The sequence below is a fragment of the Rissa tridactyla genome, chromosome 3 (genome assembly GCF_028500815.1).
Source record: "Rissa tridactyla isolate bRisTri1 chromosome 3, bRisTri1.patW.cur.20221130, whole genome shotgun sequence".
Lineage (NCBI taxonomy): Eukaryota > Metazoa > Chordata > Aves > Charadriiformes > Laridae > Rissa > Rissa tridactyla.
The window spans coordinates 21,395,702-21,419,640 of record NC_071468.1 but is presented as its reverse complement, the minus strand read 5'-3'; the positions used below and the strand labels follow the sequence as shown (position 1 = coordinate 21,419,640).

The 23,939-nt window shown below is 40.0% G+C and overlaps 1 protein-coding gene across 5 annotated transcripts; it reads right to left on the bottom strand.

Annotated features, from left to right (window-relative positions):
- Positions 1 to 19,616, bottom strand: ETAA1 (ETAA1 activator of ATR kinase). 5 transcript variants are annotated; one of them, XR_008465633.1, is made up of 11 exons: positions 19,325 to 19,616; positions 18,255 to 18,392; positions 17,906 to 17,982; positions 16,194 to 16,312; positions 13,728 to 15,853; positions 11,658 to 11,798; positions 9,186 to 9,265; positions 7,151 to 7,262; positions 6,253 to 6,326; positions 3,494 to 3,670; positions 414 to 512 (listed from the first exon to the last, which is right to left on the bottom strand). XR_008465633.1 is itself a non-coding variant. In XM_054196421.1 (7 exons), exons 1-6 carry the CDS (start codon positions 19,548 to 19,550, stop codon positions 11,683 to 11,685), a joined length of 2,802 nt encoding a protein of 933 aa, XP_054052396.1. In that variant the 5' UTR covers positions 19,551 to 19,616; the 3' UTR covers positions 9,182 to 9,265; positions 11,658 to 11,682. The 5 variants fall into 5 exon arrangements, 3 of the variants coding, with proteins under 3 accessions (XP_054052396.1, XP_054052395.1, XP_054052397.1); XR_008465632.1 differs by lacking the exon at positions 6,253 to 6,326 and having other exon boundaries at positions 1 to 512; XM_054196421.1 differs by lacking the exons at positions 414 to 512; positions 3,494 to 3,670; positions 6,253 to 6,326; positions 7,151 to 7,262 and having other exon boundaries at positions 9,182 to 9,265.
- Positions 19,617 to 23,939: the final 4,323 nt, after the last annotated feature.

Here is a 23,939-nt window from a genome sequence, read left to right as displayed (position 1 = left end):
TTTTCTACTGCCTGCTATAAGAAATGCAAGCCATTAAAAAAACGGTGAAATCTATTGCTTGAAGTTCTGCTGCCATTTATCTTCCACTCCCATTTAGCCGACTGCTGCTCCCCTTCTTCTCTTTTACAGGTTTCCTCTGTCCCTTTTTTTCTGTCTTTGCACTTTCTGCTGCACTGTTCCATAGACAAGGAAGCATTGTTTTTGTTGTCATCCGTGAGCAACTTTTTCTTTTGCTTCCTGACACCTTTCAATAAATCGCACCTCTAAACTCTCAACTCTCCCTTTCTCTCAGTCAGGCAGAGGCTTTAATGCACTAGAAGACAAAAACTGTGAGACTGGCCAGAGCCCCATTAATGCAGTCTCTCACGCCCAGGCACAGCCCTAGAGAAGTCCGTTAATGTCCACCACGTTACCTGCAGCCTGTGGAGATGACAGACAGTAGTGGTTGGTACTTGTGTTTGTGATCCACGGAAGGTGCTCAGCGTTGTTAAGAAGGTAGAATAAGCACTATCCTGAGAAATGAAATAATTGCATTTAGGGGGAGAGAAATGAAGAAAACAGTGAACAACTTGAAGCCTGGAGCAAAATGGAAAGCAGGAGTTGCTAGTTGTACAACTTCTATTATCTTGCATTTAAACACACTGGTTTGAAAGATTTCTGTTAAAAGTTAGGGAGTTTTTGGTACACACAACTACTTTTTGTGACTCGGAAAGCATTGCTACTGGGTAGGAGTTAGAACAAGGTCATCTTGGTGAGTTTTACAGAGCAGGGTGAATTTTTTGCACAGGTTTTTATTTCATTTTGCAAAGTTCCCCCAGCCAAGCTAAAAGGGGTGCTGGACGAGTGTGACAACTAATCTCCCCAGGATAAATATTTCTGTGTGTGAACCATTAAGTGAGATTATTAGAAATATTCCCTCTGATACAGGGAGAGTATATAATGCCACACAGTGCTACAAAATGTTGCATTCTTTAGTACCATGATCTAAAGGCCGTGTAGGCCTTGACTCAAGAGTCCGGATGTGCTGCAGACAAGTGAGTCATTTTCCAGTTCATGCAGGACTGACCTTGATTTTATGAACTTCGGGTCAGACCAGTATATCCTGTGTTGTGCAAATGACTCTCTTTTTGTGTCAGGATCCTGGTATAGTTTGGACAAGGTCTAGAACTGAAGGTTTTAAGTGGTGAGAGCTCCAGAAAAATGAAAGGAAGGATCCAGATCTAGATCTCCAGCCTGTTTTCATGCCACAACCTTCATGGTGACCAAAACTCCCCCATTACAGGAAACCAGGTAACCCATGTATTGTGCTGATCCATTTTTCTTACAGAGTGCGATAAGAAAGGTTTTCCTTTGGAAACGCTTCAGTTCTGAGCCAGCTTGGAGCTCTGAGTCTGTTCAAGGCTTCTCCATGGTCTAGAAAATCTGAAGGTGGCTCTGCAGCGCAAAGTCTTGTCTTCTCCTTTCCCACAGTGGTCGGTGTGCTGACAACAGGCCCAGCTGGCTGTCACTTGGCAGCCAGGGCCTAGTCCTGCCCTCTGCATCGCAAAATTGATTTGGATATGTTTATATGATTTGGTTTAAGTGGGACTTAATTACTGTAGATTCCTGTCCTCATCAGGGCTAATCAAGCCCCATGACCTCTTCAGCACAGCAGTGGATGTCCATGCAGTACTGTATTTATCTAAGAGCACTGAAAATCTGTGTGGCTTACCCAGTGCAATTCCAGCTGCAAGTAAATTTTTCCAGACACGTTTAGAATATACCTTAGAAAGGAACATAAAAAGGCATTTCTCCATTACCCAGTAGAACATTGCAAATACCCATCTTGACCAATAAAAGGTGAAGCACACCTGTGGGGCTGGAGTGAGAAATCACAAGTTTCCCTCTGAGCTTGAAAGAAAGTTTGTGCGTTCCTGCTGTGCAAGGACATTTTATGTATCGGAAGTCAACATTCTGCACGTTCAGAGGAACAAATCCTCCGGTTGTGTAAAGTGTCCCCAGCTCTACAGAGGAGCTGTGACAATTTACACCAGCTGAGGTGCTGCTCAGCGTTTTTGGTTATGGGCCTTATTTACTCCTGGTTAGTTAGAGTTCCTGTGGAGCTGTTACGGCACAGGGTGGGTGTAAATCTTTCTTTAGATGCCTTTGGAGAAGTTAGGAGATAGAACGCCTGTCTATAAAGTAGAAACATCCTTGAGCATATGCCTGGCATAACCTTACAATAGTATGGTGCCATAGCGATCTGCAGTATAGCTATTTTAACCGAAATGAAGATCTGCTAATAATGTCCACTAAAAAGTGGCCACACAGGATAATTAGGTAGTGAAAAAATCCCTTTTTGTTTTGGAATAGCCCATTTTATTGGGGTCTGCGTCTTTAAGCGGTTACATCCCTGAATAAACTTAGCTCCTCATCTGCCCAGGAGTGTTGTGCTGACTTATCTACTTTTTCTGCTAGAAATTGTTTAGTCAGGGAATGGCATCAGCCACTCTTTTATTGAAATAAGTTTGTTAAACAGTTGAACAGCAGTCTTACGTAGTTAAGGCCTCTGGTACTGTCACAGCGCAACAGGTCTTACTCATTGTGGTAAAATCAGGTCAGTGTAAAGAATAATTTAGTTGTATGGCTAGACTGTTAAACACAGCTAGTTTCTCTAATTGACATCTCCCTGTGGTGGGACACGGCTGTGCCACAAAGGTTGTGTGGCATTTTCACAGCAAGGCCCTGAAATACAGACATTTCAGAACACCTCCCTCTCTACAACACCGTGAGTGGTGCCGGCAAAAAAATGGGGTAATGGTGAAGAAGGAAACTATTACTGGCCTTTGGTAAATCTCCTTGAGATCAGCGTGCACAAAGCCAGCAGTGAGTCAGGGGGAGGAAAAGCTCTGTCTCCTGAGTCTTCATCTGTTCCTGTCCAGCCTGCTCCTCAGAGGAGGCTGGTTCTGCAAAGCACAGCGTGACATTTCAGTGTGTTTTCTGCATGTGATATGTGAATTGCAAGGGACACAAAACTGTCCTACAGAAAGATGTATTTCTAGGTAACGCCAAGGGGAAAAAGCAGGCCCTCATGAAAAAATATTTCCCTAGCAGTTTTTAGCTTTAAAGATATTACATTACAGTACGACTTCCCAAGAGTGTTCTTGCAAGTCATTTATACCATAACACATAAAATAACAGTAAGCCTCCATTAGTACCGTGGCTACTTTTGTAATCAGTTTTGAAGAATGTGCACCATCAGTGGAAATATTTTGATTTAAGTTCATACTGAGGAGCAGTCTCAAAGTTATACTCTAAATTACACTTTAAAATAAGTCCCATGGTACATCCCTACAATATATATGGTGTGCTGACTCTGTGTAATTAAATTCTTGTCTAAAGTTGTCATTAAGTTGCAGTAAATATTGAAGCTAGCTTCATTTTAAAATAGATTTACTTCTGGATTTTAGCTGATAAATAGTCTTGTATAGAAAATTAACTAAAATATTCATACATATCTATAACAGGGCAGGACTGGTGGTTTTAGCAGCACACAGAGCAAGCAGACTGGCAGTGGCTTCCATCAGCAGCAAGGCAGCTGACCGACAACAACATGGAGAAAAGCACAGGGTCCCACACAAGGCTTCTCAAGGAATTAAAGTCCCAGGCCCTCTCCCATCTTCTCGCATTCCTAGATCAGAAATAACATTGAATTCCTTATTAATTAGTGTAGCACAAGACTTCCTGTGAGTAACAAAATTTAAGCAGGTTTGGAGGGTGGAATTAATCTTTTCTCATACGTGCTCAAGCCATCATGGGTACAACACTACCATTAAATGAAAAGGATGGGGAAATTTCACTGAGTAGGTTGGGGGAGAGAAGGGTCAGCCCTTTAGAGAGTCTAAAAAATAATGCTATTTTTCAGAAGTTTGATGAAAGTGAGGGGAGTGATGGAGGAGAACAGTCTCAAAACATCCCTGTGTCAGCAGAAGATCTCAGGTGTGCATTCATTTTTATTACTCCCTAGAGAATCCACGCTGGATTCTCGAGCTGTGGGGACTCAACCAAAAAAGCTTCAATTGGAACTTGCATCTTTTAGAAACTAGATTAATTAGTCTGTAGGAAATCAGGCTTGATTACTTTCAGTACTCACAAAAAGACTTGTGTTTTTTCTGGAACACGGACAGGCACATTGCTGAGATGACAAATATATCCAAGAATCTCTTTCAGCCTTTCATGAATGTTTGAATCTCTCCATTTCCCAAATGTATGCTTTTTTGACATTTTTATAACTAACAGGTGTTTTATGTAGTTTCATTGGTGCCTCAAACTTTCTCCAGAAAATGAAAAAGGGTCTGTCTTTATCTGCTTTACACGGATTGACATTATCTTAAACCATCTTCAAATTTCTTTCCATTCACCTCCATAACTCTTTCTACAGGCTGTCCTCCAAACTTTTCTTCATATCTCTATGGTTATCTATTAGAAAAGTGTCACTTGGGCAGACTCTTTTTAATGTGTTACATTGTCAAGATTTGATACTCTAATGCAGTGTATTCAGACTTTTTTGATCTCTAGAAATTTTTTGTCGGTGATGTGGCGCCTTTCAGAAACTTGACATACATAGATTGCTGTTCAGCTTATATGACCTTGCTGTTCTCACTCACCCCGCACGCATCCTTTAGAAGCAGTCCAAGTATTGCCCCCCCACATCCACAGATTACAGACTGTACAGCTTTAACACATCAAACTTGGGGTCCTTAAATGTTAGGAGTGGATGATTTATGTCTTAGAAAATATCTGAGTTACAGATCTAACTAAAAGTAAATGTAAATTTGAAACTTGGTAGATAGCTCCAGTCTCCTTGGAACACGAGTTTGGTTGTTGTGGAAGCCTTAATAGGCCATGATTCTTAGATTATAGAACACGCTTAACGACCACATCAAACATTGAGGGATTACAGTTACCAAGGGAGTGAGAGGAAAAAAGAGCTGAGGAGGTTCAAAAAAGCCCATATGAGATTTGGATGGCAGTTTTCTGTGAAGGGCCTAGGTCAGCCTTTGGGAACTGGGAGAAAATTGTAGACAAAATGAGTCTATGAGACTTCGCCCCCAGCCCATAAACTAGCATAGCTTTTTTTTTCCTTTCTAACTATTGGCTGGAAATCTGGCATTAAATCAGCATTCAGCATGCTGAAAATTGAGCAAGAGATATGGAAAACATAACCATTCTATAAAGTTCAGTTTCATTTATTCATTGCTAACACGTATTCAAGTTCAATAACAAAATACTTATCAGGGTTAATGTCATCTTCATTTACAGCATTAGAGTTTGCAAAAACATCTGTCCCTATCCAGGTACAGTGTAGCCTATGAGAAGCAACCAGGAAGACAGGGATTCAAATTTGTGATATTTCTAAGCATATATTTCAGGTTTTTGCTGTGGAACATGAGAGCTAATTATTTTTTTTTTAAAAAAAGGCCTTTGCAAGTCGTTATCGGTGAAGGAAGTATTAACACTTCATCTGCTAAAATGTTTCCAAACTGTTATGCAAGCCTTGGATAACACGTTTGTCTTTCTCTCATTATGTCTTTTATTTTTTCCTTGAGGTTCAGCTTTCTGTAGGTCTTTAAGACCCAAAGATGGAGCTAAGTATCCAGTGGGATATTCAAAAACAACTATCCATCAAGATCTTTTCCATACCAGTGTGAATCACAAATGTGACTCCCCATGAGTAACTTCTCCAGGTGCTTAAATATTAAATAGCCTTAGACACTTGGCCCTACAGCCATGATTCTGCAAAACATGCCCAATATATGCTCAGTTTTAGGCATGTAAGAGATCCCACCCTGCTCAGCCAAAAAACCCCACCCCAAACCCTAAATTGCTATGCTCAATTAGAATATAATATTTTATTTGGACATCTTCTGTTCACGGAGAGTGTGGCAGCACACGCAAAGCTTCATTCCCATGTCAATGTGGGTCCTAATTTTCCAGGGTTACAACCTGAATCAAGTTTTTCCTTTAGTGAGGACAGGCTGCAAAGAGCAGACAAGCTCATTAAAAAGGAAATCTATAAATCCTGTAGTCCTCTCCTCACCTCTGTTAACTACATTGTTCGAGATGAAAGCTGTTAACTGCGGCTTTTAAAAAGTACGCGTAACTGATGCCTTTTTCCAAAAAAACTTTGAAAATGCGCATAAACAATAACAACTTCTGATAAATGCAATGCTGGTTTACTAGATTTATGTGCTAAAGACAAGAACTACTTACAATAATGAAACACAGGGGCTTGTTTCTTTATTTGCCTGAGTCACTCCATTACCTCCGGTGCTTTAAGGAAATTGCTGCAAGAGTAGAATCAGGCCCTTAATGGTTTGCCAGCTACCACACTGACATTACGCCCAGACAATAGTCACCGACATTTATATTTAGTTCCACAAGAACAGCGCGTTAGATATCCTTAAGTGTTTTAAGAGGCAGGACTTTTCTGACTATTCTGACAAAACCAGCAGTGAGCGTAGTAACCGGAGCTTTGAACAAATATTGCAGTTATGATTTACAACACAATTGCCAGAGTCTTCCTAGCTTCATCTTTGATGGCTACTTACTCAGGCTGTCATTTTTAGCTCCACGGATTATATCTGCCTTGGCCACTTCCACAAACACTGGACTCACTGGAGTGTGCTGCAAACAATACAGCTCTCAAACAATGAAGCATTTGTGTTCATTTTCTTCTATTTTATCTTTGGAATTCTACTATTTAGGTCACTATCTGTTGCTTCCAGCTATTCTTTCCTGACAAATTGTAGCTCTTTTTAGGCTTAAAAAGATATAATCAATGAATTCATCTATGTTATTCCTCTGGGTATAAAGGTCTAGATGTAATAAGTGGTATACGTAGTATAAGGTTACACTGCTGTTCCTGAACTGCAGCCCTAAGATTAATTGTGCTTTATAGGCCAAAATTTGAAGAGCTGCTGAATGCTGGCCTCTCTGAAAATCAGATACAACTAACACAATAAAAACCCAATATTACTAAATTTCTCAAATGCTTTGAACATGATCCCTCAGCAGCACAAACTGGAAGGCTGAGAATGTATGTATGTATATTCCACAATGCATAATTTTAGATACAGATAAGGAGAATAATGATGAATGGATCCTTTACCTGATCATATCTGCCTTTCCTAAAAGAAAAAAAATCCACCACAGTTTTACTTGAAAAAGACAATCCTTGGATTTTAGCGAGTAACATCACTCATCGTGAAATGCGTCGATATCTGTGGAATACAAATTATACTCAGGTATGGGGACATACAGGAATTCCATTTACATTTAAACTTAAGCCCACTGATTGCTCTGCTCATGTAAAAAATTATTATGCTCTGAATGAAATGAAGATGAGTGCTTAAGCAAACAGTCATAAATTAATTTATAATGAAACATGACAGTCATAATTTAATTTAGAATGTATTTAAGATTGTTGTTACTATTTGTGTAGGTCTTTTTTGCCTGGAGGAAGATGTGGCTTCATAGTGAAATGTCAGCTATTGAAATACCAAACTTTTTATGTGTACATGTGTATTAATTAATTAAAGTGATGTAGATACTTTCTTAATGAAGATCTGTTGTCTACTGCAAGCAGTCAGACAAAAGACTGTGTGATTGAGGCACATGTGGCATCAGTGGGTCACCGAGAACCTACTGGGAAGCAGGAGGGATGCTGAGCATAACCTGTAAAACCTGTGGGGTCGTGGGGCTGCCGCCCAACTTCCTTCCTCAGCGGCGAGAAGAGGGAAGGTAACAGGAGAGCATGGAGTGGGGCTGCAGCTTTTGCACTTCTCATCTGCTGTCCAAAGCAGTTGGCTGGCCATGCGCAGCAGAGCAGCCGTCTAGGCCCAGGACCACATCCCTGAAATATCTGGTAGGCAGGTGGCTGCTTTTGCTGACATAGAGCTGAGCACATCTGAACTGCAGTTCAGGTGCCTCACATCTGTATTGCCCTCTCTGCCCTCGGAGCACCTGAAATATGCCTGTACCTACGCCCCTCGGGTTAGGAGGCACCGAGCCATCTCTACCTACACCCCTGCTGCCTTGCTGGCTTTAACATCCAGATGTTTGAGAACAAGGCAAAGGTTAAACTCCTCATGTCTGCACCCCTGTCCACATCAGAATGCTGCCCTGTCTGCCGCGCTGGGTCCGTGTCCAGCACCCTGCCCATGCCAGCGGAGTAGAAAGGGGCAAAGGGCACTTAGACCCTGGCACTTACAGCACAGGCACTCGCAAGAAACAAGCTCTGTGGTCTGTACTCTTTTAAGATAGATATATATATATATATCTGTCTAGACAGTCTATTTTTCACTAGATTTCTTCTAAATCGTTTGGATGTTTCTGACCAACCAATATATTATATTTTTAAAGACAAAAATTCCTACCTTGTGGAATTTTATCTTTGATATTGTAGAGATTGTTCTTCTTTGTAACTATTTCTAAGCTCTAATGAACCTTCCACCTGCGTGGACACCACCAATGAAACTATATGGGATTAAAGTATTTCTCTAAGCTTTTCACTTTTATCAAATTTGTCTAATAAAAATGGGAGTGGCTTAATTTTAATGCAAGAAATTATTTCTGTTTCTAATAGCGTCAAGTCACAAAAAGAATTAACTCTGTTCAATGTGTCAACTGAGAGACAGTATGGTAGGGTGTTTGAGGATAGTTAGGGGGTGACCAAAAACCATTACTAATTTGTCTCAAGATCAGTTAAGCAACCATTATCCCAAGTAACATTTAAGAAAAAGGAAATTACAGGCCCTGAAGCGTAATATTTGTGCTAAAAATAGGTATTTATGAAAAAAGTAAAATAAAAAAACCAAAGCCCCTCTGTTATAATTGGTATATTAGGAGAGGGCAATGGATGCATTTGCTGTAAAATGTCAAAATTGAAGTGTTTCACACTGATCAGCAAACAAATTCTTTAGATATGGTCAAGCAGAACATAGGAAGTACTTGGGTGAAGCAAGTTAAGTGACAGTAATTAGTCAAAAAGTAGTTTGTGTCTTCCCCCAATTGGAAAGTTTGCAAAGGGTCCCTTCCACACTTCTTGTGGCAACACAATTCCCCCTCTCGCACATTGAGCTCTTATTTTACAGCCCAGGAGACAAGAGGGTTGGTTAGATGCTCATGTTAAAGCATATTCTTACCCTGCTTTCAGGGGGAGACCAGTGGTGGCATTTTAGGTGGGCAGCTCCAGAACCTTTCTGTCCTGCAGGCTGAGCATGACCTGGAAGGACAGTAAACTGGTTTTAAACTTTGAGTGTGCTCAAAGACACATAGGAGCAAGCATTCTGGATCTATCATTTTGTTTGCTGAGCTTGGGTAGCCATCATATGCTTAGCCTATATTTTATGTTATGTATGTACTATTTATCCCAATTTCAAACCTAATTAAAAGTTTGTCCTTTCGCATCAGAGAATAAAACCTTCCTAAAAAAATACTCTCCAAAACCCACAACAGCTCCTTCCCTCTTTTCCAGTTAGCTTATCTTCTCAAATCAGAAATATAATTAACCATATTATCCTTGAAAACAAAAATTATCCTGGTTCCTTTATAGAATTATTTCTAGAGAAATATCCTGGGGAGGGAAGGGTGGATGAGCTGAACACTGTCCTAGCGAAAGCCTCATTTTTATCTTTCTCAGTAAGATTTGACATTCTTGTGTATCGATACCTTAAAAGCCAGTTTTGTAACTCTCATATTTAATACTGATAGTAGAAGCCTTTTTTCATTGCCACTGTCTTGGCTAATAGTGCATCTGGCAAGTTACCCGATAGCTTAGATTTTCCTAGAACACCACAGAGACAAGCATATCCCTCAGATACACACATCAAACTACATTCTCAGGATAAACAGAATTTTTGCAACAGCCACTATTTGAGGTTTACATTTATTTGTCATACAGACGTGCAACTCTTGTGTCTCAGAAATTGTTTGAACACTGCCAGCAGAGGCTTGACAACACATCTTGCTATTTCATGTTATTTTATCTGTTAGGGGTATTATTACGATGAAGTTCTTTGAAAAGCTGAAAATATTTTTTCTGGTTAATTTTCAGTCAGATCAGTAGCTGATCCAACTCATCATATGCTGCCCAACGACTGAAGGACAAGGAGCTGCAGCTACAGACTGTAAGTAACGCTTATTGAGCACCAGCACGGTCTTTTGTGGATTTGGGGATTTGATGTCACAACCAGCTAACTAGCACCAAGAATGGTGGTTAATACAAAAGCAAATTCACTAGTTAAGTATTTCAGGACCCCACTGCAGATGGCTGTGTGTAGAACCAGTTCCCCAACCAAGGATTTCTAGTTTAAATGGATCAAAGGAAGCACTTTGTCGCCACTATAGGTAGAAAATTGAGGCATGGAATAAACAGGTAAATTACCAAGAGAGAACAATCAGGTAAAGTCCATATGGAATTCCCATTTCATTCCCTTTTACCCGTTTCTGTAGTATAGTATTTTCCAGAACACACTAGAAAAATGTAAAGAAGTTTAATGATGATTTACAAATATACAATACTTACATTTTTAGGAATTACAAAAATGGTACATACTACAGAAACCAAAAGCTTCCTCTAACCTTTGGTACATTTCAAAGTTATTTATTTACAAAGAAAAATCACAGTCACTTTTCAGAGTGTCACATGTTTACATATAAGCATTTCTCAGTTGAAAAATATCTTGCAGCTTACCCACAGGCAGTTTTTGCAGTTTGAGCTCTGCACCCATCTATCACATCAAAAATTCCATCAGCCCCTGTTAAGCTGACATGACATTGCATTTTTATGTTTCAACAGCCTTTAGTTTGAAAAATATGTACAACACATAAGGCTAAACTGATTCATAGTTGTTGAGATTTCACCTGGTGTATTTTATATTGCTCATAGTTTGATAAAATGACATAGGCTACCTTTTTTAATTAGCTCGGTAAAACATATTTAGAAAAAGGTGGTCCAATCTTATTAGCTAGCGTATTTCCAATTCTTCATGAAGGCAATTAATAAAAAAAAATAAAAATGTCCTTTCCAGGATGCTTTTTCACCTTATGAAGCTTACATGAAATTCTTCCTTCACTATGTACAATTCTCACCTAAGGTAAGGGAGACAAACTGAGCACACTTTCCAAATCCTGTTCATTTCCATTAGTTTTCCAATGTTGGATGTTTTCTAAATTGTACTTTCATTATATCAAAACTTAAAAACTTTCTTCTACCTGAGAGCAAACATTAGTATTTTTTAGTCTATGTGTACTTGAGAGTCTCTCATAGATTAAAATACTTGCAATACGAGAAATACAGCCCAAACACATACAATATGTTTTTGAGATCTACTTATGTGTGTATACAAACGCGTTCATGCTCTGATGATTTTCAGACTACGATTTCCACACATAATAGTATGTGAACTGAATACAATCTTCATTGTGCTGAAGGTAGTTTGGGACTACACATTAACAACTGTAGTTTTTTATTAAGACTAAATACCAGAGTATTAGTTATGGTTCAGGTCAAGATTTTTTTTAAATTGAGAAATAGAAAAAGCTTGGCATCAGTAGCTGTGAACAGCTTAAAAAGTGTCTTCCAGCACTACAGTATTTCCCTCCCGAAAACTTACTCCATAGACAAAATAAACTCCAAATTCAAGCATCTTTATAGAATGCCTGCATTCTGGATTTTCTCCGTGCAAGAGCTTCTTGTTTTTTTCTTTCAATCTCTTCTTGAGAACACTTTCTATTTTTTTGTTCCACCACAGACACTGTAAATAAAAAAACATTTATTAGGAGCCTTCAAGTTGTTCAATATGTATTTTAACTTATCTGTTTTCAGTGTTTGAAGATCTATGGCAAGAGCACACTGTTTTGATGTAGCAGGCACACAAGTTAAAAATGGCTCATCTATCCTGTCCCCAAGGCAGGAAGGGGTTAAGACGCATGACCTTTGTAGTGCTACTGTTCACTACCTTCCAATGAAAATACTGGGATGCAGTCATTTGCTTCAAGGAAATTTTACTTGGTTGCCCTTCAAGTGAACCTTGTGGCATCAGGAGCCAACATAGGAGATTGCAATGGGTTAAGAAAATTAAGGCTATCGGATTGAAAAGGGCTCTACAATTTAGTGAGTTAGGCATGGAGGTGGTATAGACACAGGGGTCAGATACAGTACAGGTGTCACACAAATAAAACCCAAAAGGTTGAAAAAAGGTCAAAAGTAGCAATAAAAATTGGCAAAGGAGACAAGAACATGATAGCTAAGCGTAATATTTTACATGTTGTGTTACAGAACTATAAATTCCCATACAATAAAATCCTGACCTCGCTGGAACTAACAGGAACACTCCCTGAACACGTCAAGAATTTTACTGTTTTTATACACCAATTTCTAATTAATGAATTTTTAACAAGTAGTCTTTCAAACTGGATAAAGAAAACAAAGGGTCTCTCTGCTTCTTAAAAAAAAAAAAAAAAAAAAGAGCCATGAAAAATTACATAACCGTTTTTGAATGGATCACTTAATGGCCATGTTTTTGTTACAGCAATGTCACCAAAAATTTAAGAGGACAGTTGTTTATCTGTAAAGAAAATCTATGCTACTCCTTTTCATTCCTTTATTCTCTAGAACATTCCACAGAATGACTAGTTATCTCTCCAGTCCCTTCTCCCTTAATACCCAAAAATGCAACTTGTCATTTATCTGCTTCTTTGCTGGGGAAGAAACACAGACAAAATACTGATTCTTCAAATAATGCTGTCTGATAGTTTGCAGGAATTAATTTTTTTGATGTTTTTGTAACATCCTGAAAATTTGAGGTTGATAAAGTACACTCTAAAGTCATGTTTTATCAAAATTAATATTGATTAAAACCTCACCAAGCCATGAGATCAAGTAAAAACAAGACTGACTGGCACTTGACTGGTTCTACATGTCCCTAGCAAGTAACACCAGTGCATGGAATATTACAGACTGTAAATTGATGATGGAAAAGTAACTGACCTCCCCTATAGATGAAAGAAAATCGTGTTACACTGATAACACAAGAATATTTCACTGGCAATTTTAGCCACAGAGCAAACAACAATACAGGCCGAGTTTTCAGAAGTGTTGAATGATTCAAGGTTCCGATTTCCAGGTGTACAATAATAAAAATAATTTGGCATTCTGTTACCACCTGCTGCCTTCTTTCCCTGCCCCACCATTAACTGGGGTTTTACGAATCATGGCTGAGATAAGTAATTTTTAATGTTTCTCAAAATGAACTGTAAAGTAAAGCACAGATTCACTGTGCTACACTTTCCCTATACTACAACATTTACTATGTAGTAATATCGCTATTACTACAACTATTAGAAAATAGTAGTATTTTTAAGTAACAATTTAAGAATATGGTATGCTGAGTGCTGCCATCAGCCTATCCTAGTGATTCTGAGTGTCTATGGAGAGAGAGTGGAATGAAAATGGGAAACAGAAGTCCTTAACTACAGGAATTTAAGAGATGCGTCAGGACAGTTTTATTTTGGAGAAAATAACCTCCAAATTCTCATTAGAATGTTTACTAATGCCTAAACTGAATGGATGAATATTGAAGCCTATTATAATTTGCAATACGGTATGAATTTCTCTGGCATTCTGATTACAGTAAGAAAACAAACAGAAACAGTCTTAACAGTGACACAATAAAGACAAATACCTGATGTAGACAGTGCAAAAGACTCTGAAAGGTGCCTCTTGAAAGGTGGCTTCTTATTGTCAAGCTTGCTGTGCAAAGTCAAGTTCACATGATTCTTGCTTCCTTCCAATCCCTGCCGCGTAACTCCAGCACCAGAATGACTGCCTGGATTTTCAGGTGCTACATGAAGAGCACCCTGAAAATTGTTAGTCTTTCGGAACTTAAACTTTGAAGGCACAAGTGATGTTTTGTCACCAGAACTGTTATTTGGCATCTTTCCTGTATTATACAAAAGATTTGGGCTGTCTAATGTTCTGCTACTAAAAACGTTTGCTGCATTAACAGGACTTACTTCAGAACGAGACTCTCCTGCTGGCACAAAATTTGACCTGTACCATTTTCCCAAAACAGCCTTTGTAGTATCTTCAGATGCAGCTTGATGACAGTTTTTAGTCAGTGTGTATTTACTCTCTGTAGAAGTGCCTGAGATCACAGTTTGAGGACTTGAGACATTTTTACAGTTCGCTGTGTGACCTGTTGTGGCCAGCCCATGTGTAACCTTTGATGAATTCCTACAGGAATCATTTAGTGAGAGCGCGTCCTGTTTTGCATTTGTTTTTTGCACCAAGAGGCGATCAGGTAGTCCTTGTTTAGATGATGGGAAGCTGTTATCAGCATTTGATCTGGAATGAATACTGGCTCCTTGCATAGTTTTAGCTCTTTCATTTCCTTGTTTAACATCCTGGCCCTGAGTCTGCTTTTCTATGTCATCACACACCTGATACAACAATTCATCATCCTCACAGTTTGCATCCCAAAGACTGTCAGATTCACAAAACATATCTAATATCTCGTCAGAGAATTTTGGTTCATTCCAGTCATCAAATGACTTCTTTGGTATTTCAGCCTGATTTAAGTGACCTGGATTAGCTTGGTTAACCACTTTAGTTAGGTCATTAGGTTTCGTATTGGTAGAGACACTGGATGATTGACAGAAAATATTGTGTGTGCTCTTCCCAGGTTTTTCAGTCCGTTGTCTATGAGGATTGGATCTTGAAGGAAAAAGAGGAAGAGGATCGCTTTTAGGCTGAATAGTTTCATTTACACTCTTAACTTGAGATTGCACTGAAACAGCAATATAGTTCAAATCACTGTTTTGGGCACTTTTCCAACTAGAATTTATTTTATCTGGCTTAACGTCACATTTGCCATGAAAGGCTATGGTCGCTGTCTTTGAGTTTTCTATCTTATTATATGGCTTTTGTAAAGAAAGAGATTTTGCAACATTTTGTGTGTTTTTACTAGAATGTTTCAGAGGTGAAAACTGCAAACTGTTAGATTTGTGTACGTTCCCCAAACAAGTTACTGAATTGCAACTACCTCTTTCCCCTGTTCTGCTGGCATCACTGACACCATGTGCAGATGGATTTGTAGGAATTGGTGGTGCTTCTTCAGTACTTATCAATTCAGGATTTTGGGTTATTTGCATGACAAAAGAGTCATCTGCCAAAAAATCTGTATCCCAGTCATCAAAATCATCATTAACTACTCCAGCAAGCTTACTGGGGACTGCCTGTTGCGTCTTCAAAGAACAAGTATTTTTTTTGCTCAACGTGTGAGTATCAGGTTTTGGAATGCTTCCTAGTGCACGTGGAGTATCTTTCTGATATGCCTCTGAATTACCACATTGCACGTCTTTAATTTGCTCAGGAAGGCGTTCCTCTTCCAAGGTGCTTTTATTTTCACGAAAACTATTATTTAAAGAAATACTTGATAATCCTTGGCTCAACTGTCCACTACATTTCTGGGTAGAGCAATCAAACAGAGCACGAAGGGCTATTTCAGCCTCAAGGTCTATAGACTTTTGACTGCTAGATTGACAGGGCTCTGCAGCAGGGATGCCAGTGCTCTGTCCAACTGGTTTCAGAGACAAAGCAGTATCCTCTTCAGAAACTTCATCAAGGAGTGATTTCAGGTTCTTCATATTTACTTCATCTTTAGAATTATTTACAGACTCTGAGGCAGTCTGGATGAAGTCATGACCAAGCTTCCCTTGTTCCTGAACAGCATCTAGCTCTACTAGATTTTTATCAAATTCCTTAGCCAATTTCATGAGTTCCTCTTCAGGATTTTTTATTTTAAGATCTCTATATTAAAAAAAAACAACAAACAAAACCAGAAGAGAAAGTCAGACCTACTGAGAAGTTTAGCCAAGCTCAATAACATGACCATATGAGATATTCATTCTCTAGTTTAACAACTACAGAGGATATAATAGAATCCCACCACTTTCAGTACGCAGTCAGCATGCAATCTTCTTGAAAATTCCCAATAAATACCCCAATTAAGAAGAGACACCAAGCCCAAAGTTAAAAGCATTCCGTATGCTGATGTACAATTACATGTCTCACTCTACATAAAGGAACACCACATACCCCTTTTTGATGAAAGCCCAGCTGTTATGGTTAAGACAAAACTGTAACTTACCTTGTACAACTTAACTTTGTCCTAGCTCGCACTTTTACTACTCCAGGTGTACAGGGAATGGCATCCTCACCAATCCATGTCCCTAAAAGGGAGCCTTCATTACAGGCTGCTTTTTCGTCCTGAATGATTAGATTTATAATGCTTAGCAATTTGATACCAGATCAAGATTGGACTAGACACAAGCCTTGCATTAGTTAAAATTGCTAAACCAATTAAACTGGATCAAATCTGTTGAAAGCCACAGATAGGCCCTAAACCAATGCAAGCTAAGCGAGATTACTGCAACATTTTCTACTGATAGTTGTATCATTTTAATATCAATTTAAACCAGGAACTTCAATTAAAATTAACTGAATTTTACTTTGGTGCTCAGATCTAATACTCTATTTACTTCAGGTTAACACATCATCTGCAATATTCACATCACAAGCTGTGATCTAGTTTACTTTAGTATACTATGAAGGAGCTCCTTGAGATGCGCTGTCTTTATCCATTTAAAGTAGCATTAACAGATCAGAGAATTTGAAAGAAATCATATTCTGTATGCTTCCAGGAAAAAATTCTGACTTCTTCCATGACAATTCATTTATATAAGAATGAATTTACACTCTTTTGGCCTTTAAACAGAAATAAGTGAAGTTTAGAAACTCAAGGAACTTATTTCAGAGCTTTAAAGTTCAGGTTTGGATTTGAATTTTGAAATTGAAGAGATACAATACTGCAGTGGTAAAGTCTTAAAATGTGTAGAGGGCCAGAGCCGAATGTTGGAAATTACTGCATGCCAGCCAGCAAAAGTAATTTGAACTTTACTAATAGGGTATTTTGAGTAGTTTTGTTTTTTGTTTTGTTTTGTTTTTTCAAGAAAAAAGAACACAAGCAACAGCTAGTTGTAAATCCAACCTGATATTATTTACATTTAGGACAGGGCTGTAATCATTTAAAAGGTAGAAAGCAGCAACATGTATCAATGATTTTCCAATTCTTAAGTATAATTTTTCACAAATATGCCAAACAGTGAATACGTTTTACATGGCCCTGTCAAATAAGCAGGCATATTTTGCAAGCTAAATACTACAGAAATGGTTTGGGAATAACAGGTTCTCTTCTTGCACTTAATAAAAGGCAAACAATAAGTCAACATTATCTTATTTTCACTTTCCAGACTGCGGACATCAGGCTTACAGCAAGAGAGGGAAATCAAGAGCATGGCTTCTAGGGTAAAAAGGCAATTATTTAGAGCAAGGAAGCAATGTTACTGTGTTTATTTTATTGTGGTGTCTCTCTTGTCTTGTTCTTGTACTAGCAGTCATTCAAGATCATTCAAAATGCTTAAAAACAACTACCAATTAAAATCCAGTATGTGAAGGAACACTTACCTTCTAGCAGATTAAGGATAAATAAACACAACAGTATTCCTAAAACCAGGGCAGTAACTTGTATTCTGAAAGTAAAACTTTCTAAAATGGAGCTGCTGCAAGTCCACTTTCTTAATACATCCTTTTTTGCAGCATCTGTGACTTACAAGAGCAACCAGTCAAACGCTATGCTTATGATTTTAATTCAGTCCAGTTTTATGAACATGTTTTGTGCACACCCAATTCTTACCATGTTAAAGAAACTACTGTAACTAAAATTGAGCCTTCACTAAAACTGAATACTGCAGCACCGTTGTTTGATGACTGCATATACAGAGCATAGAAAGTAACAATTACCTGAGGAGCAATACGATTAACAATTTCTGAAATTTCTACGGCACATCTACTGGTAGACTGTTTGGTTTTTCCATTGCCTATGAAAACAAACAAAAAACCTTCTTAAGAACTGCAAAACAATTCAATTTATAAAGTTCGGTCTTTCTCAAATAAATCAAATATATGTGCTAAAATCAGAACTTGATTCAGCGCTATATTGAAGAATTTATGGGTTTTTAATAAAAATAAACGAAACAACCAAACCATGATAACAGAAAGGGACTTTTTTCCAGAAATTTGATAACTTTCTGTACAGTCCTGCTGCATGCCTCAAATAGACGCCCCGAAGTCTGGGTTTTGTTAGTATTACCTAGTCTGTGTGCAATTGGTGAATGAGGATCCCAAAAGATTTCTTGCTGTATATCGGTGTCATTAACAGGAGAGCTGAAAGTAGGTATTCGGGATTTCCTACTCAATGACCTCTTTGGTGTTTTATGTAAACATGACTCTGTGTAAACAGAAAGATGATCCTTAATAAAAAATAACAAATAAAAGGCCAAAATATCTTAGAACATACAAGACAAGGCATAAAGATGCATTAGGAACTTTAAGAAGAAAAATCAAGTTCACACTCACCAATATTCCTTCACTTAGAACAGGAATATTGTTAACAACCATACATTTAATGCAGAATATGACTATTTTTGTCAGTTACATCACCAGAGATAACAGAGCATTATGTGATACTGACAGCTATGTGCTCAGGATGAGAATCCTCAGTCCTCCCACTTGAGGGAATACCTACTTCAGCTTAGGTTAAGAGAGAAACTATGTATACCTATATGGGAGAATATTTTGTATCCTGCCTTGCTCTGTGTCTTTCACCCAGACTATGATTTCGGTCACAACTTTAATGAACTCCCAAACTGTTCTGGGTCACAACCTACCTGTGTCCATACTTCCCTCCACTGGGCCTTTTCAACTAGGACCCTTAAAAGCAGGACTAGAGCTATTCAAAACCAGCTTGCCACTGTCTCAGATCAGTAAGGAAACTGAACACACTAGGTGAAGCTCAACTCGTCACCCCTGCCCTTTAGAAATTACGTTGCAGATGTGGAAGCCTACAAAAATAAGTTTAAAAGCTGCAATTACTATGTGAGAAGCATCTTAGGAGATACTGTGCACTTTAAGCGCTTAGCACAGACGAGCTTTATCCTCTCCTCGAGTGGATTAGCGTCCTCAGTCGGTTCTAAGTATCAGCTGGGGGGGAAGATGCTCTTCCTCACTCCCTGACAAGCGCAGCCCCTTCCCGACGCGCGGGGGGGTCGTTACGCCGCACGGGGCCCCTCCTCACAGGCAGGCCGCGCCTCCCCCGCCGCTCCAGGGCTAGCGGGCCGGGCTGGCCCCGGCGCGGTGCCCCCGGGGCTGCTCCCGCCGTACCTGCAGCGCCGCGCACCGCCGCCTCCCGCGACGGCGACGGCCGGGGCGGCCGCGGCGCCTCCCCCGCGGGCAGGCCTCGGCCCACGCCGCCTTCCGCCACTGCCTCCTCCGCGGGGGGCTCCGCCGGCCGCCGCCGCGTGAGCTGCTCCTGTTGCTCCTCGCCGCCGCTCCGCCTCCTCAGGGCGGCGGGCCTGAGGCAATGCCCCTTCCGCCGGCTACCGGGCATGGCGGGCGCTGCGGCGGCGCCGCATCCACCCCGCCGCCGCCGGCGCCGCCATTTTCCCGGGGAGCCCGCCGCGCCGCCGCCGATTGGCCGCCGCAGCGCCGCCTCGAGCGCCTATTGGTCCCCGCGCGGCGGGAGGGGCGGGAAGCCGGACGCGGCAGGGAACTTGCCGCTGGCTAGCAGCTCGCGCTGCTCTCGCCGCGCGCCGCTGGCCCCGCCGGCCCCGCCCTCTCGCTTTTCGTGAGGCGCCTGCGCTGGGGCGCTGGGACGGGTGGCTTCCCGGCGGCGGGCCGCCTTCGGCCTTAGCGTGTTCAAAACCTTGAGTCCAGTGAAAGAAAAGCTAAATCTGCCGCCGCCACAGGGGCAGGATGTGCCCTTCTGTCCCTGAGGCGCCTCGTGTTTCTCTGAGGCGGCTCCCTCTCTAAGGTGGCTTCGTCTCTAAGGCGGCCTCACGCCCTCCATTCGCCCGTGACTCCTGGCCTGTGCTGGCTGCCGCCATCCCACCAACCCTCCAGTGGTCCAGGTCTCTGTTGAGGTCCTCAGGGCCCAGAAGAGGGGTGTGCAGTGAGGGTCCTTCAAAGAAAAACAAGCCCAGACAGGCATAAACCATTTCAGCCCAGCACGGGAATTGGGGCTGGCAAAGAGAGACTTACAGAAGCCAAATTTGGTAGGTAAGAAATTAACATGAGGTTCCTGAGGGACTGTGATATTACATCATTATTTAAAACAGTATAAATGCAAACACATGTATGTATTACATCATAAGGTGGATATTTCCTCCCTGAGCCACTAAATGTAAATGTATAAACATATCTACCAAGTATATAGGGTCAGGGAGTGAATTAGTTTTATAGGTCAAGCAGTGAACTAGTTGGTTGCCTGCCTGGTTTTCATTTAATCGATTTGGAGTACTTTGGAATCACACTTCATTTATAAGACGCAAGCAGGGGATTTCAGTCTAGGATCGGGAGTATGAGAAGTTTTCAAGTCACCAAAGAGTGATTCCCCAATTCATGAAACCTTCTCTTTCCACCCGAGGCCTCAGGCAAACAATATGTTTTTTCACTTTGTCATTCTCATGAGTGTAATTAAAGACAATAGAAAACTTTTTAATAAGGAAAAAATTAAGTACTATGTATTAAACAGAGAAACTGTGTTATATACATGGTTAAAGTATCACAGTTAATCCCAGAAAGTTGTGACATTTGAATAACAGCTTGTTTATGTCTTACCTATCAAATACGAATTGACTCAAGACTGAAAAAATGGGTCAAGAATTAGGCTCCAAAGTCCATCGTAGACATCTGAACATGGCTACAGCCATACTAACAGGGGTAGATCTTTGCATTTGTGCAGTGTGGTGAAGGTATACATGACCTTTTTGACCGCTGGTTTGCAATATCGTAATCAAAAGCTATATGCACCATGCAGGTACAGAAATGGCTTAGCTGTACTCTTTATGCCTTAGGTGCAAAGTAGATTAATTGCTCATTGTTTCCAGTTAAAATGGATACTGAGAATAAACTGTCTTTTTACAGTAGTGGTAGATACAACTTGAAGGCTAACAAAACATTGAAATCAACACATTTACTAGAAAATGCTACTAAAATCTTGATGTCTCCTGCCACTTCCTAGTGACCTCTTAGCAGCTGGATACTGTAAAGTGGTCTGCTTTCATACCCCTGCATGTTAACAAGCATAGTCTGAAATACTGTCATCAATAATTAAAATTAAGTGACATCTGTCATATTCACTAAGTGCTATGAATTTTGGAGTGCCTTCTTTCATTTCTTCCTTTCTCCAAGCTCATTGTTCGCTAACCTCATTCATAAAAAATGTGAATATTTGCCACAGGTCTTTCACACCTTAGTGAGGTTTTACTCATACAGTAAAAGCATTCTGAAAAAAAACCACAAAAATGTGTATCTAGTTCTGCATGAGAGATCTTGTTACATCAATTTAAGTGTATGCAAAGTTATGTTACGAAAAGTTGGCAAAAAAAAAATCATCTGCATGTATAGAAAAGCTGAACAGGTTCATGGTGGAAAAAATCCCTCACTTTCCTGATGAATAAAAGTATGTGTATCTCTTTGCAGCTTAAGAACTTAGCTCTGAGCCAATGCTGTTTATTAAGTTAAGAAATGTAGTGGTAGAAGTCTGTGATGTTGAAGGGTTTCTCTGTGGAGCTGTAGCCTCAAGGAGGAGGGAGTTCACGTTCCCTTGTCATGGCACAAGCAGCTGGATCAATGGCTAATTGTGGTGAGGCTGCGTTCCAGGGACTCGCAGCAAACTCCTAGTGCTGCAGTTGTGAGTTCTACTTTCGAATCAAGAGGGATAAATAATGGAGGAGATTGAATGAATAATAAAGTTAGTTTAGTTTTTAATAGTACTATAAACTGCTCGAGAACTTGTCACTGTATTTTATGAGACAAGGATCTAAAAATGGAATGAAATAAATGTGGAAGATCTGAGAAGTTTCCTAAGAATTTCCCATCGGTGTAATGAGAGCATTGAAAATAAGAGCGAAAAAAAGGCTCCTTTTTAAAGTTCTTTGAGCACAGAGCTTTAAAGTGAGCATTTTTATCTTGGAAAGAGTACGGGTCATTAGGTTTTTCAAAATATCTAACATATTGCATTGATGTAACTAACAAAGAGAAGTGACTTTATGTTATAGTTTATCTTTCATTCCCGTTAGGGCTGGAAAAAAGGGAAAATCAATAATAGTTATTTTCAGTGAAAATATCAAGATTTGTGAGAGGGTGGAAGTTGTTATAAATAATGAAATTAATTTGACAAATACTGCCTTTTTCCAGAATGTTTTTAAATGCTCTGTGACATTTTCAAAGTGAGCTATCTTGCGTTTTTTTGTTCCCAAACTACATTTTCATTTCAAAATTGATTTCTTTTGGGGGACTGAAAAAGAAGTAAGCAAAACATGCAGATGCACTCATAATTTATCTCCAATGAAAACATGTGTGTGTGCATTTTAATCACCTGAGACCAGGTGAAAAGACAAAGCCCTATGTTCCTTGGATAATTTGTTTTAAAAAATGGCGTGGCTACAAACTCTACTACTCAGTACAATTATATGCTACTTTAAACATAAACATGTTCTCTTCTAGGGAAGGAACAGTTAAATAAAGAGCGTATGTAGCGGGGTAGCCACCTGTACTATGTACCTAAGAAAATATGACAAACAGGTCACAGTCTCTCCTCTCCTTCTGCAGGTAGGCGTCTGGCAAGACAGGAATCAAGAAAAGCCATAGGCTTTCTAAACCTGAGAGAACCTGTCTCTCTCCAGTTGCGTACAAAAGGAAAACACAAAAGCAAATGTTAACAAAAGCAAAATGTATCTAAGTTTACAACACTGCTGCATTAAGTCTACAGTTCTGCAGAAGTCCTCAGGAAATTTCAGGGGTCCTGAGCACAAGAGTTTCTGGCTGTGCTTCCTTGCTTGGTGCAGACCGCCCTCAGCCTTGTTGTGTATTTCTGCAGAGTGCGGCTCAGCAGATGTGCAAAGGAGCACTGAGCGAGGTCACTGAGGTGCCTGATATCTTCCAGCCAGCTGTGCCCATTCAGAGCCGGCTTGGGTGTTTGTGTGCAGCGCTGCCTGGTGCCGCATAGGCATACCCTGGTATGTCTGCCTTCGCATCTGTCAAAAGGAGATAATATTGCTTACTGCAGCATGGGTTGTCCTGGGGATAATCACGGGGCCGTTGGATATGGCGGTGAGGGGAACTATATAAACAGAGGAGTGAATTTAGATGCTTAATGTAAGATGCATTTATAAATACAATCCTGTGGACCCAAACAAAAATAAACGAAGACACTGGTATAAATATTAGCTATGAAAGGAGAATATTCTAGCCACAGTTTTCTGCCATCCCCCTCCCCCCTGAAATCCTACTCATCCATATATTCTCTTAAGAAGCCTTGGAGTGTTTACTAAAACAGAGCACCACATGACAGCAGATAGTTTATACAAGTTAACTGCAAGAGATATGTGGGGTTTTGCCTTCTTTGGGACCTTAGGAAAAACTGAGAGGGTATCTGAAATGTTAACTTAATGGACAATAATTTTTTCCATCCATAGGGGAACACAGGCATCGTGTGTGTATTTTTGCTTTTATTAATAGCATTTTGATAGCACCGTTATAAAGCTTGTCCTTGGCTTGCCTTGAAATATCATACTGAGTTCACTTATTACAGAATGTTACTTTAATTTTCCAAGGTGAAATGTTCGCAGAGCAGAAACTGGTGAGGAAAATATGGCCAAAACAGTTACATGTACCTTTATTTTTAAAGTGCTGTCCAGAAGGGTTTGCAGCAATTTTTGCTGATGCATAAATTGACCTAGACAGTAAATGATACATGACCTTAAAAATATCTGAA